We start from the raw sequence: 19,715 nt of genomic DNA on the forward strand, positions 1-19,715 counted from the left end.
GCTTTGAATGCTTATCATTCTATACGTTAAAAACGTTTTCCTCTTGGTGATATTTATTCGAGCCAATGGGAGAAGAGAGCAAGGCAGTTACGTCACTACAAATGCAATTAATTATTGACAACTGCCTCCATAACGTTTGCCAACCTCGTGCACTTGCTTCGCTGTTTAACATTTGGTGTTCCATTGTAACTTTTTTTTGTATATTATTGAATATTGTATACAGTAGACTCTCGATTTTCCAGGATAGATGGTAAAAAATAAATCAGGGATAATCTATTTCCTGGTTAATCCAAAAATACAGAAGTCCTCAACATACGTAAGCTAAGACGTAACTTCTTACGTTTTACGTAACTCGAGAATGACTAATAACAAATTGCTACTATATTATTATCGACAAATCTGAATTCAGCGCGTTACTTGTTAATCTTTCACCATTTTCATACATTCTTATTAGTTTAATTTTCTAATCCAAATCGATCACTTTCCTTTTCTTGGTAGATTTACTAGTACCGCTGTCACATAGTCGGCACCATGATAACTGTCAAAATGAAATTTTCTGTAAAGAACTTCACAGGGTTAAGGCAAAATCTCACTATTATCACCCCACACAAGCTCACATTTTACTAAAGCACGTTTCTGGATGGTTTGGTTTTTAATGGTGCATTGGCAGCTAAGGCATTGGCAGCTATGCGCACGTTTCTGGAGGTTACTACCTAAAACAATAAAGACAAATTGCATTTTCCGTGTTATTTGGGCTTTTCTCTTCATATATCTAATTATAAACGGATAGTAAACTCTATCTTATTGCATTTGCGAAAATACGAATAGCTGGAATTCTGTGCGTTTTTACGTTATTATGGTGAAATGTGTTTCCCCTTCACTGAAATCTTAAATCATATGAAAAAAAAAACCATAAATAAATTGTAAGAATCTTCTCTTCTTTCCTATTTTTTTGCTTGTTACTCTGTACCTCACTTGTGCAATTTGTGCGTGCCGTGATCATCGTTATTGATTGTTTATTATTATTATTATTATTTTTTTTTTTTTATAATCCTAAGAAGAAAAAAATAGAGTGAAAAAAAATTTACATAGTAGCATTTTTTGATACAGGGACTTACTGTATTGAAAAATGCTCACGTATTACTCGCTTGTCCAATACGATGCTTTTTTGCGATGTCTGTTTTAAATCTAATAGCTTCCCTTTATTTTTTACGATGTGTGTATGGTTTGGTCACCAACATTATAATGGTTCTGTTAAAGATTTAACAGATGCACCGTTTTCAAACTTTTGAATAATTTCATGTTTTGTTTAACTGAAAGTGCAACTCTTTTTTTGCGTTTACCCATAATTTTCACGATTTCTAAACAAAAAAAATATTTACTATAAAAAAAAAATTTCAACATCTCTGACATAAATAATGAGACAAATTTTGTCTTTTTGCTGTGCAATGGAACACAACAATCGACACGATGTACTAAAACAAACTAAACATTTGTTCTCTTCTTTTTTTCTTTTTTTTTTTTGAGCGGTGGATGTGATGACAACTGGGTTGCAAGATAATGGGTACACTAATCTCCCAATGACAATTTATAACACCACTTCTTGTCATTTATTTCCGACTTTCAAAACATCTGTTTATAACTACTGTATTCTAGTCATTACTTGAATTTTATGATTTTTGGTTGGTTTTTTTTTTTTTTTTTTTAAATTTGGAGTCTTGAAGTGTCCCGGTAAATTGAGTCTGCTGTATTTTTAAATATTTTAAATACAGTTCATTCCGGTTATTTGGGACACACATCGGGACTAGTGCATTTTGGCTCGATTAAGCGGCTGCCCCAATTATCCGAAGTTTCACGTAAATAGTTAAAAATACAGCGTACCCCCCCCTTTACAATTGGTTCACTGTACAATCAAATCACATTACAATGGAGTCACCATCATAACGTGATTTTATAGGTAGCATAGTAAAGTACCGTTCACTATACGATGTGCAGCCGACCGGGCTAGCCAGGTGGGTAGTGCCTGCCTGGCAACCCAAAGGTCGCGGGTTCGAATCCTGCCTCAGGCTTGGATCAAAGTACTGCAAAAACCTTGGGAGGTGCATTATGGCCATAGAAGCTGATGCTCCAACAACTACCAAAAAAAAAATAAATAAATAAAAATAAAATACGATGTGCAGTAAGCGACGGCCATTGTGATCACGTTTGTGAATTGAATTTTAATTCTATTAAACAGCGATTCTAATTAGCGAAAATAGGAGGAATATTATCCACAGGCTATAAAAGCAAAAATATATTAAGCACAAATTTACCCTTTATTACCTTACATTTAATTAAAAAATTAAATGATACGTGAAAATCGGAAGAATATACGTCATAATCGGCATAATTAATACGTACTGTAATAACTATATAATATCGGCATGTAGATACACCATAGACAACTCTTAAAAAACTACAAAGTAGTTGTAGGCATCATTTGCTCTTTCTCATATTGTGCTCTGCCTTCACGACGAGTTGCCATGATATTGCACTACCCACTGATGATAGGCCAATAGCCTTGAAACATGTCTGAGTGGTGGTACTCACTGAGAATAAGTAACAATAGTCTTCTCTATTAGTGAAGCTTTACTTATTCGAAGTAGTGCAATATCATGGCAACTCGTCGTGAAGGCAGAGCACAATATGAGAAAGAGCAAATGATGCCTACAACAACTACTTTGTAGTTTCTTAAGAGTTGTCTATGGTGTATCTACACACCGATATTATATAGATATTAAACTCCTAATGTATTATGCCTTGTGCATTTAGTTATTTTAAAGTACTGTAATAAGTACATACGAACTAGTTGACATTTCTGTTCACTGACATTTGTGGGTGGGGGTTAAAATTTAAAACAGTAAAAAGATTAGCAATCAATAACAAAGAACACGGCACACACAAATTGCAAGTAACACGATACGCGCAAGAGAGAACTGAGTAACGAGTTACAAAGCTTTGAAAATAGGAATAAAGAGAAGATCTGAAAATTAATTTTTTTATACGATTGAAGATTTCATGGAAGTGTCAACACATTTCACCATAATAACCCACAGAATTCCAGCTATCGATATTATCGCAAATTCAGTAAGATCGAGTTTACTGTCCGTTTATGATAATTTCACTAACAGAAAAGCCCAATAAACAGGTGACTGCTAATTGTTTTTATTGTGTTATGGTTGTGACCTCCAGAATTTCGACCGAACCACGTGGTACCGTTGGAGACAATCATAAGGTAATCTCCAATGCTGCGGTCTCCTGCCCCGATTAAACGGCATGCTGTCCCAATTAAGCGAAGTAAACCCTGGCTATTTTCTCGATTGGTTTCTGTTTTTTTAAGATTTGCCCCAAATAAACGGCTGCCCCGATTAATCGGTGGCCCAAATAACCAGAATCCACTGTATTTGTATAGTTTGTAAATATTTTAGTCCTGCTCTTTTGGCTGCAACAATATTCCTCGTGCATTATGGGAACCTGAAGCAAAAGGCCTATTCCTAAGTGACCTATGTTGAATGCATTTAAATAATTACATAGTGATATTTATTCGACCTTGAAAATGCTTCGCACTATAAATGCACAGGTAAATAATTACATAGGTCATTTCCTGATTAGATATCAATCACAGTGACAGTGTTCTTTTGTCTGGCGGCACTGGAGATCTCCCCCAACTCTGCATTTTTACTCTGCATATGGCCAGGGTGTGTGTTAATGTGGGTTGTGTTGTTCCTATGGCCACTTAGCCTGGGGGTCTGTGGAGAGTCACTAACCCCAGTTACCATCACGGGAAGGCGGGCCAGGACACATTAGGAAAGAAGAAAGCTCTGGTGGGGATGAATCCTGGGGTAACCTAGGCATCCAAGGAGAGCCCAAAAAAAAAAAAAAATTTTATTAGAAAGGAGATAATGGGGAGAGAGGAAGAGGGTTGGATAAAAGGGGTAGAGAACAGAGGGGATAGTGTTGAGGCACTCACCTGATTTAAAAGAGGAGACAGTAAGGGAACCCCTGGTGCAGGATGTCCAGAGGTTGGGAGTTGAAATTAGGTGGTGGGGTGAGCCACCAGGCAAAAGGGGGTAGCACCACACAGGGTGGGGGAGGGCAGTTGTGGAAAGGAGACCCGACCACCCCAAGTGGTAGGAATAAAAGAACATAGGGAAAGAGATTCCTATGGTGGAGCGTGCCTTTTGCAGCTCTGTCTTACACTGGCCTGGGGTTACCCTAATCACTGGTGTATTCGGTCCGGAACACACCGGAATGGCGCTCCAGTTCCTTTTTTCTAAATGTCATAATAGGAAATCATTAAATTTATACATTTAATATTATGAAACAATGGCATAATCAAAGGGGAGGCAGAAATATCTATTTTACCCATTGCCTCTAAAAATATATATTAATAGTAATCTTTAAAATTAATAGATTTCTTTAAAAATTTATTTAAAACAAAAATATAAATTAGCATTAGTAGAGGCATTTGATGCAAGAAAGCAAGCTTATGCAGCATCAGCCAAAAAAAAAAAAAAAAAAAAACACTTCCACTTCACCCCTCTGTTCGTTCAAAATACCTGTCCAGCTGAGCCTTAAACTTATTTAGGCTATCAACTTCCACGACAAGGGATGGAAGTCTGTTCCACCAACCAACCAACCACCCGCTAGCTAAAGGCAAATTTCCGCACGTCTATCCTACATCTGTCTTTCCTCAATTTGAATTTATGCCCTCTCAGGTGATTATTCTGAGCAAGAGGAAGATTCCCATCAGCATTGAGCATGCTCAAACCATTCAAGGCTTTATACACCTCTATTAGATCACCTTGCTGGTGCCTAGTCTCCAGACACTGTAATTTGCAAAACTTAAGCCTTTCTTCGTAAGAGCACCCCTTTGTTCCATTCACTAATCTTGTTGCCCTTCTCTGTACTCGTTCCAGCAGCTCTACATCCTTCTTGAAATGAGGCCTCCAGACATGTATACAGTACTCTAGGTGTGGCCTGACCATTGCCTTATACAAGGGAATAATCACCTCCTTATCTCTGCTAGAAAAATTCCTATATATCATTGACAATACACCATGAGCTACTCTTGCAGCCCGTCTGCACTGCTCAGAGAACTTCATATCTGCCTGCACAACCACCCCCAGGTCCCTTTCATTCTCTACCACTGTCAGTGTAGTACCACAGAGTTAATACGTTGCTCTGGGGTTGCTGTTTCCCATGTGTAGTACTTTACATTTGTCAATGTTAAACTTCATTTGCCACCTCTCAGCCCATCTGCTCAACCTTTCCAGATCCTGTTGCAGCAACATAGTGTCAGTAGTATCCTTGACAACCCTGCCTACCTTTGTATCGTCTGCAAACTTCGACATTAAGCTTGATATACCCTCATCAATATCATTTATGAATACAGAAAACAATAATGGACCCAACACCGAGCCCTGAGGGACTCCACTAATAACATTAGTCCACGACGAGCAGTGTCCATTGATTACCACTCTGTCTCCCCCTCAGCCACCCCTTTATCCACAGCAGCAATTTGCCTCCAATGCCACACTGCTCCAATTTGTGCAGCAGTCTTCCATGTGCAACAGTATCAAAAGCCTTTCTAAGATCCAAGTATATAATATCAAAGTTATTCCCTGCATCCAGTTCCTTTGTGACTGCATCATAGTATCCAATCAGATTGGCCAGGCAAGACTTCCCCTTAACAAAACCATGCTGTGTCCGAGCTATAGCTGAAGTCTTGTCTAAATGATCCTGCAGTGCTTCTTTAACTAGTGCCCCCATTAATTTTCCTGGAACAGAAGTTAAACTCACAGGTCTATAATTACTTTTGCCAGCCTTTAATCCTCCTTTGTGAATTGGGGTGACATTTGCACATCTCCAGTCTGTGGGTACCTCCCCTGAGTCCAAGGAAGCTCTCATAATTATGGCTAAGGGTTTGCTTACTTCCTTTGCTGCCTCCTTTAATATAACTGGATAGATCCCATCCACCCCAGGTGCCTTTCTTGTGTTAACTTCAACAATTTCTCCTCCACTTTACTCTCAGTTATTACAAGATTCTCTAGCTTACTGCCAGAGTTGAATACACCTCTGGCTTTCCCCTCGCTAAATAACTCCTCCTGTGTGAATGTCGATGCAAAATATTCATTTAGTTTGTTAGCTACCTGAGCAGGATCATCAACAGTTGACCCATCGATATCAAGTGGACCAATCTGATTCATCCCCTTCCTTCTAGAGTTAACATAAGTAAAGAACTCTTTGCTGTTTTTCTTTGCATCCCATGCCAAAGATTTCTCGTAATCTGCCTTCGCTTGCCTAACCTCCTTTGTAACTTGGTTACAGATCAACTTGTATCTATCATAGGCTTCTGTGTCATGTGTTAATTAGTATGTATCCCATGCATTTTTCTTCTCTGCCATATGTCTCATTAGTTCATTGGACATCCATTTAGGCCTAAACCTTGAACAATATTTCTTAATTGGTATGTATAGCCTAGTAGCTTCCAAGATAAGTTCTTTGAATGCTTCCCATTTTGCATTTGCTGTTGGTAACATCATCAGTTGGTCCCACTGTATAGAATTTAAATACTGTCTCAGTCCATTGTAGTCGCCTTTACAAAAGCAATAACCCTTCCCTTTACCCCTAATGGTAGTTACCTCTTTGAGTAAATCCCACTTCAGCACACTGATCACTGCCACCTAGTGGTTCATTTATCTGCAGATTCTTAATGCATGAAGAATCACTGCTGATAATCAAATCAAGAGTATTCTTCCCTCTAGTTGCCTCCTGAACATGCTGATGTAGAAAACAATCATCCAATAAATCCACAAAAGCCTTGCTAGTCTGTGAGTGACCAGCCCACAAATTCCAGTCAATATCTGGGAAATTAAAATCTCCCATTATAAGACTCTCTGATTTACTGGCCCACTCTATTTCCCTGTACAGTATCTTATTATACTCATCAGAGTCATTAGGCCTATAGCACACTCCTAATCTCAATTTTGATCTGCCAGTGCTTATGTCACACCAAACTGACTCGACACTGCACTGTCCAGCGATGTCCACTGGCTTCACTTCCTTGGATTTTATGTATTTCTTAACTAATAGCATAACCCCTCCTCCCTTCCTATCCAGTCTATCCTTTCTGTAGACGTTGTACTCCCCAAATTCCAGTTCTGCATTCCTTATATCTGTGTGACACCACGCATTCCTTATATCTGATATCCCACCAATATCTGCCTTTTATGTTTTGAGCAATACCTCAAATTCATCAAATTTATTTACTAAACTCCTAGCATTGGTGTACACGCAAGTATACATGCACCTATTTCTATTCTTAGCTACCCTAACACAACCCATGTGTTTACTTGTACCGCAATGACTCACGGCAGTCTCTGAAATATCCTGCATCTTGTTTTTCAGGCTTCTGCTCATTCCAATAGAAGCAGTGCAAGAATCTCTTTCACCTCTGCCAGTGGCTACTGTTAATCTATTCGTTTTTGTTTCCCCCCAAGCTAGCAGGTTTCCAACCCACCTAACACTGCCTCGATAGCATCAGCAAATATTCTTGCACCCTTTCTATTTAAGTGTATCCCATCCCTGTAGAAGCAATCTCTCGTTTTAACAAGTACAGTCCAGGCTGAAAAAAATTCTACCCCTTGAGCCTTGCACAATCTTTCCGGGGCCGAATTGATCGACAAGGCTCTCATCATATACTCCCTCCTATCGTGTTTGGGCAGAATTGCAGACACTTTCAAATTCAACCCTATTTCACGGCTTTTTTTCAACAGTGACCTGTACTTGTTAAGCAATTCTGCCGGTCTCCTACTCTTGATATCATTAGTGCCAACGTGTACAACTATATCACCTTTTGTGCCCTTAAAAGATGATATCTGCTCTACAACGTCATCAACCTTTGCCCCTGGCAGACATACCCTGGTCCTGTTCCACCTATCCTTTTTACAAAGCATGTTCCCTGTTTCCCAAATTTCGCAATGAAACTTGAATGTTTCTTACTAAAGTACAATGTGTTAGATCAAGAGATCCAATGAATGAGATATACTGTGATGCATGCAAATGCTGCATTTTGATTCGCCGTGAGCTGAATGCTAGAACTGGTTATTCTATGAACCATGAGTCTGAAGTCTGATTCAGTTACTGTACAGTTGATATGGCATTAACATATAGTCTTCTGGAGAACGAGCATTCCTTTACTATTTTTTTACGACGAGCGTTCCAATGCTAATTTTTTTAGCAATTCACCTCTGACCCTAATGGCCAGTGTCAGTATCCCACACCATGCCAGCTTGGAAAAGCTACAGCGTGGTGTCAGCTTGGATAACCATGAGGCCCGTGAGGGCCTGCATAGCCATCAGTCTGTCTGGTGAAGAGGCTAAGATAAAACATGCAATTAATAATAACTTTCATTCACACAATTTTACTTTTTATAGTTTTTTCTTACACTTTCTATTTTCTTTTATATATTAGATTAGATATCGATCAGTGCATTTCAACAGGTGTCTTTTACATAGAAAACATTTGACTTACTACATCATACCTCTACATATTACGTAGAAAAGTGTGTGCGGGGGTTGGCGAGCAGGGGGGTGGAGCCCCCTAGTATTCCATTAAAAAAATACTCCACAAGGAAGATTCCAAGTTTGATGAATAAGGAAGTTGCCAGATTACTTGAGCAGAAAAAGGTACAGAGCAATAAAACATACTGAAGCCTATAACAGCTACAAAGTGATCTGTAATAGTGCGACAGAAAAGGTTAGGCTGACAAAGGCAGATTATGAGAAATGGCTAGCAAAGAGTGGGGATAAGGAATTCTTCACATATATAAATGCAAATTTATAGACCCTTACTATCCCACGTCCATTTCAGACCCTTATGTAATGGACGTGGGATAGTATTAGATACCCCAACTGAAGTTGCAGATGAATTCAACAGTTACTTTGTGTTGATATTTACGGAAGAAAAACCCTTGTGTCAATGAGAAATTATGTAAGTGAAGTTGAAAAATGTAATTAATGATGGTGAAATTTCACATGTTTATTTAATGAAAAACTGTCGAGCCTACAGGCCAGTAAGGCTCCTCGAGTTGATGGCATATCCTATAATCTTAAGGGAGGCAGCAAATGAGTGCATTGAACCATTGAGGCTAATTATGAAAGCATTACTGGATGGGAGTAATTCCTTTGGATTGGAAAAGTGTCAATGTATCTCCAGTACATAAGGGTGGTTCTAAGAGTGAAGTGGGAAATTACCAGCCAGTCAGTCTAACTTCAGTAGTAGAGAAAATCATAGGGACAGTGATCAAGGGTGGAATTCAGGATCATTTAGAAAGAAATGGAATTCTGAAGGATACATCTCAGCATGGTTTTGTAAAGGGAAAATCATGTTTAACTAATCTGGTTATCTATTTTGACAGAGTCACTGAAGTGCTGCACTTAGGGATTTGACTCAATCCCACCTGAGTAGTTACTTTATAAGCTGGAACTGGTTAGAATCACAGTGAAAATCCTTAAATGGTTAGCTGGATGGCTTCAGGGCAGGAGGCAGAGGGTTGTGATAAATGGTTATTCCTCAGATTGGGTTGATGTAAGAAGTGGGGTTCCCCAAGGATCAGTATTGGAACCACTGTTGTTTTCGATTTTCTGAAATGACATTGATGAAAGGATAGAGGGCATGATGTCTAAATTTTTAAATGATCTAAAGGTTGCTAGAGTAGTTATTGATCACTGCCAAGCTACAGCGTGGTGATGTAGAGTGATGTACATAGACTTCGGGGATGGTCAGAAAAAACTGTGCTTAATTCAGCAAAGTTTAAGGTGAGGAACACCTGGGTAACAGTAACCCCAAAATAAATTATACACTTGGTGGAGTTGAACTAAAGCCGGTGATGGAGGAAAGGGACTTGGGTGTTACGATGCAGTTAGACAAGTTCTCCAAGCATTGTAGACAGGTTGCAAGGAAGGCCCATGGTGTCCTATCAATGATTTATTGAACAATTGCTAATAGAGATAAGGATGTCATAATCCCATTATATAAAGCTATTGTTAGACCACACTTGAAATACTGTGTTCAAATATGGAGACCACACCTATAAGAAAGACATTTTGCTTCTCGAAGGAGTCCAGAGATGAGTAACTCGCCTGGTGAGATTGGAAAAAGGGCGTCCATATGAGGAAAGCTTTGAATATGTTGGAAAATAGACACCTTAGAGGAGACTTGATTTGAGGTGTTTAAGGCTCTGAAAGGCATAAGTGAAAGGAATGAGGATGAAATTTTCAGTTATAAATGATTCTAGAACTAGGGGCCATAAATTCAAGTTACGAGAGGAGATGTTTAGACTGGATTGCAGGAAGTTTTATTTTAGCCAGAAAGTTATAAATTACTGGAAAAGTTACCTAGTTTGGGTAATTCAAAGGTCAGCTGGATTACCTATGGGAGAAGGGAAATGCATATGTTGTCAGTTTCCTTTTCTCTTATTAATTATTTATTTTCTTCTTATTTTTATTATTTTTTATTTTCTTCTTATTATTATTTTATTTTTATTATTTTTTTTATTTTTTTGCTGCTGCACTATAAGCCATAAGTTTCCTTGCACCATGTGGCCATTGCTATTACTAATGCATCAAAACCTGAACAAGTACCGGAATGAGAACATTCTCTAGAAAACCTACATTCGACTCTCAGAACATCCAAAGGGCCACCTTATCATTTTATTGACTGACATTTCAGTCAGTTTTACATACTGTTTTGCACTGCCTCCACCTTGACCATGCCATCAGTTTCCATTGCACCACCATTGCTGGCTGTATCAACAAAGGTCAATACAGCCATCACAAGTGATTTAACGAAGCATACCTAATTCTCTATTGATGATAATTTTAACAGACAAAAACAAGTCTTTGCATAAATTATGCTTAGATCAGTATCTTTTAAAATCAGGTATTTGGAAAATTCTGTATGGACCCAACAACTCAACAAGAAACATCAGATGTTGTTTGAAATTTCGTAACTAGAAAATCACTGCTTTGTAGAATGTTTCCCAGATACTTACCAAGAGCAAGTCAAAGCCATGCAAAGAATTATGTTTTGACATTAGTGTTGTATTGGATAATACATATCAAAAGTCTAAAACTCAAGTAAATTTAGAGAGAGGCTTTGAGTACGCATGTAACATTACTTGTACAGCAGTGCTTTGTTATTCTTATATGCCTGAAGCCTTTTCTCTAAATTTATTGGGTTCATTGCAGTACTTAAACAGAATGGAGACCTAGATAGAACAGCAGTGTAGGATTCCATATAGGACTCTATGTAGGATAGTTGGAGTTCCAGTTGGAGTTCTTCATTGAGAAAATACAAGGTACTTGCACCATTTTATTATCAGTGGTAGAACTTTTAAGGATTACTGGATTACTCAATTCTGGGAGCATAATGGGAAATTCGTAGTCATTAAAGTATGATTTCTGTACCGCTAAAATTGGTTCATTCTCTTTTCATTATTCCCATGCTTTTTTGTCAAACATGTAGAGGTATGTCCTTTATTTCTACTCACACATATCATTAATGTAAAGCAGTGTTTCTCAAACTTACAATAATCACATACCCCTTTTGAGAAGTTTAGTCTTACTGGCATAGCCCTTCTTAGGCAAAGATAAATTTGGGGTAGTTTTAATAATACTATTTTATCTTGGCTAGAGCAAATACAGTACAACATATGATATTCGTTTATTAATGTACAGTAATACCCCGAAGTTACGCGATAGGTGGGTCCGACGAAAATCGCGTAAGTCGAATTCGCGTAAGTCGGGGTACAACTTTGCATATAAATACATATAAATTTTGCTTAATTGGGACCAAGGACTAACAAAAACACTAGTTTAGAAGAAAAATATTAATAAAATTGCAGTTCTTTATACATATTAATACAAAATATGTATTAAAAAAACAAATGACTTACGTTAAAAAGTTATTTCGATGTCGATGGCTTCATAAAATCTAACAAATTCGTCTGACGACACAGCGCGTTCCTTTTTTTCACGCAGAATTTCTTCGTAGCAAGCTAATAATTTTTTTATTCCTTGCTTTGTAGCTATAACGCGTTCTTCGTTGGAGTCTATGTTTTCTAAAATTTTTAAGCCCTTTACAATTGAGATCTTTTCAATTTTCAGCCTGTCAAGTTTGCAATTGTCATGTGCTTTTCGCCGTTGCTTCATTTAGGCCTGTAGCACGTGCAATATCACATGGTCTTTCATTTCGCTCAAAGCGTTTCACAATTTCATATTTTTTCTCTATCGACAGAGGCGGACTGGCCATAAGCCTTACCGGGGAAATCCAGGTGGGCAGTGTGATTTTGGCCATAAATCATAGTGTGAGGCCACTATAAATTTTCCCGGGTAAGAATTTTTGATCCAGTCCGCCTCTGTTTATCGATAATTGCTTTTCTTTTTCTCTCTGAATCTGCAGTGTCTTCACCAGGACGCTTCCTTTTCACACCTTTTAATTTTACTAATTTTTAGGGAATAAAGCACAATTACAAAACGAGGAGCACGCTTGATACGCATAAACAAAGCTGCGTGCATGTAGCAACTGAATAAACAACACCATAAAGGCAGAGATATGCTATTAACACCTCACATTTCTAGGGGTTACTACCATAAAACAATAAAAATCCAGTTGCGTTTCTGCTAGTGAAATCTGTTATAAACTGGTAGTAAACTCGATCTAATTGCATTTGCGATTATACCGATAGCTGGAATTGTGTTGGTTTTTACGTTATTATGGTGAAATGTGTTTCCCCTTCACTGATATAAAAAAACATAAAAGCAGCAAAGTTGAATTTTGTTCATCTTTCGCTCTCAATCTCCGCCGTCGCACCGGATATCGATAACATATGAAAAACGACCTTGAAGATAGTGGGCGGCAGCGTTGCCAAACGAAAAAATCAAGAACCGCGTAACTCAGAGTTCGCGTAAATCGGGGTAGCGTAAGTCGGGGTATTACTGTACTGTATAATGAAAGTTTAGATACAATCCTGGCCAAAAGTATTGCAAGAAGGAAAAAATTAAGTATTTTAGTTATTTTTACTGTACTTACTCAACGTTATTCATGTAAAACTGCATAATTTATAAATTTTAATTTGTAGAAGCAATACATAATGAATTTTATAAAATTTTGAATCATCCTTGCAGCATTTTTATAACATTTCAGCCAAAACATTATAACCAGCGAGTCATTATGCAAATCAAAGCAACTACAGGTGAACTACAGCGCGGGTTGGGACACAGTATAAAAAAACGCCTGATACTGATTTCTGTTAATCAGTGTTACTCTTGTTCTTCACGTGGGAAAGGCAGCAGACTTAAGTGAGTTTGACAAAGGCCAAATTGTAATGGCCAGACGACTGGGTCAGAGCATATCCGAAACGACACGGCTGGTGGGCTACTCACAGTCAGCCGTGGTTAGTACCTACTGAAAGTGGTCAGAGAAGGGGAAACCCATGAACCGCCAGAGAGGTGTTGGATGATCACGGCTCATCAATGCTCGAGGTGAGCGAAGCTCTCCCAGATGGTACATGGCAACAGAAGGGCGGCTGTGGCGCAACTCACTGGAAATTGGAATGCTGGTGATTGGAGTAATGTATCACAACGCACAGTACATTGAACTCTGCTGAAAATGGGCCTGCGTAGCCGCAGGCCACTCAAAGTGCCCATGCTAACCATGGTTCACTGGCGACAGTGCCTACAATGTGTTTGCGAGCATCGAAACTGGACCTTGAGTGATTGGAAGAAGGTCATCTGGTCTGATGAATCATGTTTCCCGTTGCACCATGTGGACAGCTGGGTACATCTGCGTCGTTTACCTGGGGAAGTGATGGTGCCTGGATGCACCGTGGGATGAACACAATCCGGTGGCAGCAGTGCCACGCTTTGGGCAATGTTCTGCTGTGATACCATGTGCCGGGCACTCTGACGTCTACTACTTACCTAAACATTGCTGACCAGGTACTCCCTTTCACCCTCTGGCAGTACCATCTTTAAACAGGATAATGCACCATGCCACAATACCCAGATTGTTCGAGACTGGTTTGCAGAACGTGAGGAAGACTTCCAGGTATTGCCCTAGCCTTCAAATTCCCCAGATGTCAATCCCATCGAGCATCTGTGGTTTGTGTTGGAACAGCAACTTCAATCTGTGGTGTCTCAACCACGGAACTTACAGGAGTTAAAAGGATTTGCTAGTTACGTGTTGGTACCAGATACCACAAGACACATTTAAAAATCTTGTAGCATCCATGCCTCGCCGACTACGAGCTGTTTTAGCTGCACATGGAGGACCAACATCATATTAGGTAGGTGGTCATAATGTTTTGGCTCGTGTGCGTGCGCATCCGTGCATATATATATATATATATATATAAAATTATTTTATGTCTAATTTATCTCTATTTAATTCACTTGTTTAGAATTAATTTATATTATAATCAATTTTATAATCTTGTTTATTGTTAACTCTTATGTGATAGTTGGAATGTTGTGGAATTGAAGGACCCAAAGACTGGGACATGAATGTGTATTTTAATTGTTCAAGTATAGATGTTGGCAGTCGAGAAGCTTGTGGGGTCCCATTTTCTTGCTGTAAGCCACAGCCCAATGTAAGTGTTTTGTTAAATTTAGAACATTTTGCCTGAATAAATGTACACTTCTTGCTTGTAATACAGTCAAAGCTCTTTATAGCCACCCTCTTTTTAATCCCAGCATATTATAATAGCTGATTTTCCCATAAACGTAATGCCATTTTATATTCATTATAAAGACCTCAAAAAAAACCAGATTCTCTATAATGACCAAATATTTCCCCACTCTATCTTGTTTTTACTTTTTTTATTACATTATTCATATTCAAAATGAGAGCTAATGTATTGAAGTTAATGATGAGCTTTCAGGCTGATTATGAGAAATTTCATATTGGCAATCCTCACACTCCTTGAAATAATGAAATTAACTTCTACTAGACATTAATTTTTTTTTGTACAGGTAACCCTCGTATAACATGGTAGTTTGGTTCCTACAAAATCCTGTGTAATGCAAAACTGTGTTATACGAGACTAAGAACCAGTACAAAAAGGGGGTTACATTCCAAAAGCTAAGAAAAATACACCATTTTTTATAACTATCGGAAACTTAATTTTTATTGTAGTAATAACTTAATTTTTTAACTATTATTTTTATAATAGTAGAAACTTAAATAGTAATAACTGAACAAACATCTTACCTTATGAACTGTGATATTTATGTATCAGATAATGTATGTTCATTTAATTTTCTTCCTCTTCATCACTGCTAAGCACAATCTTTTCTGCAGCGTCTAGATTTCGTGTATGTTCTGCTCTCTTTAAAAGTCACGAACTGCATATTTCGAAGTTACAATTTTTTATGGTATCAGACAAGCACGAGTTCAATAGCACAGTACCTCACCCAGGGATCTCCCAACAAAATACACAGTGGACCTCCACTTTAAAGATATAAAGCACAAATTTAACTTTATTACCTTACCAATTAAAAATGATTCATTAAAATCGGAAGAATATTTTCCAGTTAGCAAAATAAAAATAAATTTACGCTTACGTACATAGCTTAATTAATACAAACTGTAATATGTACATACCAATTGATATTTCTGTTCACTGACTTTTTTTTTTTTTTGCTGTAAAATTTAAAACAGTAAAAATAAGCAATTAATAACAAAGAACACGCCATGCACAAGTTGCAACAAACACGATACGCAGTAATGAGTTTCTGAAAATTTTTATTTATGTTTTTTATATGATTGAATATTTCATGGAAGGGGAAAACACATTTCACCATAATAACCTGAAAACCCACAGAATTCCAGCTATCGATGGTACTATGGCAAATATAAGAAGATCGAGTTTACTACCCATTTATAACTGATTACACTAACAGAAAAGACTAATAAACCGAAAACTGCAAATTATTTTTATTGGTAGGGACCTCCAGATATGTGGTTTAAAAAAATATCACGAAGCGATAATGACTAGCGAGTCAACAGCAGGGATTCACAAAAAAAGAATGCAAACATATTGAAAATTACATCTAACATAATAGCAGGGTTTTCTTAGCACAAAAGCTCAAAAATACCGTGTTATACGAGATTTCCCGCAATTCTCAAACCGTGTTAGAGCAGAACCATGTATATAAGTATCGTGTTGTGCGAGGATTGCTGCAATTTATCAATTGTGTTAGAGTGAAACTGTGTTGTAGAAGTACTGTGTTATACGGGGTTTATATAAACTAAGTCTGTCAATATGTATGCTTATTGATATGCTAGTCAGAGACAAAATTAAGATATCATAAGCTATAGATAATGGGATGCATTCGAAGATCAACATTGCTAAACAATTTGACATTACTAAGAGTATATGCTTCACCATTCTGAAAGGTTGAAAAATAGATTGGAACCTTAGAGAAATCTGCTGCACTGGGTAGGACCAGGGCACAAAAGGCAATGAAGTATTCAGATTGTGTCAGAATACAAGAAACATTCCTGTAGACAAATCTTTTAGTATTCAGTGTTGAAAAATTCAGGTCTTCCTATGATGGTTACTGTAATTTAAGACTTGTCATGGGCTGTCTTTCAAGAAAAGTGTGTGGCAAAAATGTAGCTATCGACATTGAAACTACAAAGAAAAGGAAGGAGTTAAAAAAATGTTTTTTTGACATAAACATTGTCGATGCTGATGATACTAGACTTTTTTTTTTTTTTTTTTTTAAGCTGCTACCATTTAAAAGTAAAAAAATATAATGCCAGGGAAAGAAAAAGCAAACAATAGACTACCATTCCTAGCAGTAAATATTTCTGGCACAGAAAAGCTACCTCTCAATCATTGGGAAAACCAGGAAGCCATAATGCTTTAAAGATTTTTAGACACTGCAGACTATGTATCGAGCAAACTAAAAGGCTCTGTCATCAAAAATCTGCAAAGAATTAATCTCAAAATGAGCAGGGAAATTACTAAAATTTTGCTGTTTGTGGATGACTGCATTCCCTCACTGCCAAGTGAATGGCCTATCTGCAATCGCCACAGCACTTGCCACGTAATGTGGCAGCGGTTCTTCGTAATCTAATGTGTGCCAAATCGATGTGCAGCAGGGGTCAATGGCAATGTATTTGTCTGTAAACCTCAGTGATGAGGTTGACAAAAAAAATGGTGGCCAACTGCTTCAAACATGTTGAATATTTGTTGAAGTGATGCAATGAATAAAGCTTTGTTTCTTCCTCTAGTAATCATGAAGAACAGTCCAATAATAATGAAGTTTTGGGGATGTGCATCATTATTCAAACTTGCAAGAAGACATTTTTTGACAACTGCACTGAAGTGGGTACAGGCATTGCATGTATCAGGAACAGATGTAATGGAACCTGAAATTTGTAGTGAGGAAGAAGAGGAGGAATCTACTGTGGTTCAACAAGTTTTGTTGGAGGATGTTCCACAAAGATTAGTAACTTTCAAGTGCAGTCTACTGATGAAGGTGACTTGCTATCATGCATTCATAATTCTCTTTTAAAACTTCCTCTGCCACTAGACCTTGATATACGTGTAAGTATATTAAGTATACCCATGCACAGATACTACTACAAATGTACTACTGTATGAAGTTAGTGTACACCGAAAGGATAGAATTCACGGGGTTCCTGGGCAACACGATGCTATCATCCCTCTTGCTATTGAATGAACCCACCGCTTGACAAGTAAATAGGTAAACTGCATTCACGTAGACAGTAATTTGTTGTCAGTATGGATAAATGTCATGAGTTAACAGACTTTGAAAGGGGGATGATTGTGGGTGCCCAATGTATGGGTCACCCTATCACAGAGCTGGTACAGAAATTGCACTATCCCCATTCAACAATATCAAGAGTGTATTGGGAACATGCCATTTCTGAAATAATATCTCATCGTGGATAGCACTGTGGGAGGAGAAAGGTGGATGAACGTGGCCGTCGACATCTGTCTCATATTGTTTCAACCAACTGTAGAGCGACAGTAGACAGTAGCTCAGACTTCAACTGGGAAGGTGCCAGAAACGTCTCCACCGAGACCATTAGCTGCAATGGGTTATGGGAGTCGCCGACCCACCAGAGTCCCATTGCTAACACCACGACACAGGATTCTACGCCTCAACTGGGCAAAAGAACATCGTCACTTGGATGATTGAAGACAGGTCTCCTGGTCCGATGAGTCCTGTTTCCAGTCATTTCAAGTGGACGGGAGGGAGTGTATCCAGCAGAAACCGCACGATACTATGCACCCGTCATCTCAACAAGGAACTGTTCAGACAGGTGAATGGTCGGCAATGGTCTGGGGATGTTCAATTGACACACATTTGGATGTCCGGTACATCTAGACACATCTCTGAACGGTCCAGTTTAAGTGTCCATCCTTGCACACCATCTGCATCCCTTTGTGGTCATCGTGCACCCACATGGCAATGGACTCTTCCAGCAGGACAGTGCACCTCCCCACAGAGCCGTGGTGACTAGAACATGATTCAAAGAGCATTCTGCAGATTTTACCACCTTGAAATAGTCTCCCCATTCACTGGACGTGAACCCTGTGGAGTACCTTTGGAATGCAAGCTTTTGATCCTCCACCCAGGAATGCGACGGAATTATGGACAATGGTGCAGCAAGCATGGATGGAAATACCTGTGGAATGCTTTCGTGGACTTAATGCCTCGACGTGTGACTGACCTTATCTGGGCGAAAGGTGGGTCTGCCTGTTACTAGGTAAGTATCCCATGATTTCTGTCCACTCAGTGTCAATGTACATGCATAATTTACAAATTAATTTTACTACACCATACAATCAATGCAAAATGTGCAATCTTCAAATTCAAAATATGTACTACATATTTTGAATTAGATTATACTATGTTGTATTAATAGAATTACATGTACTGTTTAAATTTCTTTGTTGCTTTTATGAACTGTCATTATATAATAACTGTTTTTCTCATTTCCCTGGAGGGACACTATAAAGAGCTTCGACAATATAAATGATTGTACTAATTGTAGGAGATTAAAATTATAGAATTTTTATTCAAAAATTATTCTAATTTGATTTTGAACATTTTAATGAAAAAAATTATGTGATCTTTTCATTAAATTTTATTTTGAGAAGAGGGTGCACTTTCAACTCTTTTGAGTACAGTTAGTCCTCGTATAGCACGATAGTTGTGTTCCTAGAAACCCTCGTGCAATATAAACAACAGGCCCTATGGGAAAAGTAGGGTTAGGTGCCAACCACCCAACATTGAACACATTTGTAACTAAAACATTACCAAACACAATAAATAATCATAATAAAATACGTATTTTATTACATAATAAAATATTGCTAATGCTTTTGCTTCTATCGTAAACAAACTTGTTTTTTGTTTGATTTTCTATCCAAACAGATGACAGCCATTCCATCCCTTCCAACTCTTTGTGTCTTGATCTAATGGATTTTAATTACACTTTGAGTTATTCCTGCTATGAAAGTTTTTATTTTCTCTGCATTCTTTCTAATTCTCTGCGCTGTCTCATTTAGGCCTGTAGCATGTGCAATATTACATGGTCTTTCATTTCGCTCAAAGCGTTTCACAATTTCA

At 38.0% G+C, this 19,715-nt stretch overlaps 1 protein-coding gene across 4 annotated transcripts in view; it reads left to right on the forward strand.

The window, feature by feature from the left end:
- The window catches only part of LOC150089689 (tetraspanin-5-like), a 156,037-nt gene that overhangs the window by 83,190 nt on the left and 53,132 nt on the right, over positions 1 to 19,715 (forward strand). For all 4 annotated transcript variants that reach the window (XM_090368731.1, XM_090368732.1, XM_090368733.1 and 1 more), the window contains exon 5: positions 14,564 to 14,692. In XM_090368731.1, the coding sequence (XP_090224857.1) occupies positions 14,564 to 14,692 (129 nt within the window). The remainder of the gene's footprint in view (positions 1 to 14,563; positions 14,693 to 19,715) is intronic.

The sequence above is a fragment of the Mastigoproctus giganteus genome, chromosome 2 (genome assembly GCF_048544385.1).
Source record: "Mastigoproctus giganteus isolate SK-2022 chromosome 2, ASM4854438v1, whole genome shotgun sequence".
In the NCBI taxonomy this organism is placed as follows: domain Eukaryota; kingdom Metazoa; phylum Arthropoda; class Arachnida; order Uropygi; family Thelyphonidae; genus Mastigoproctus; species Mastigoproctus giganteus.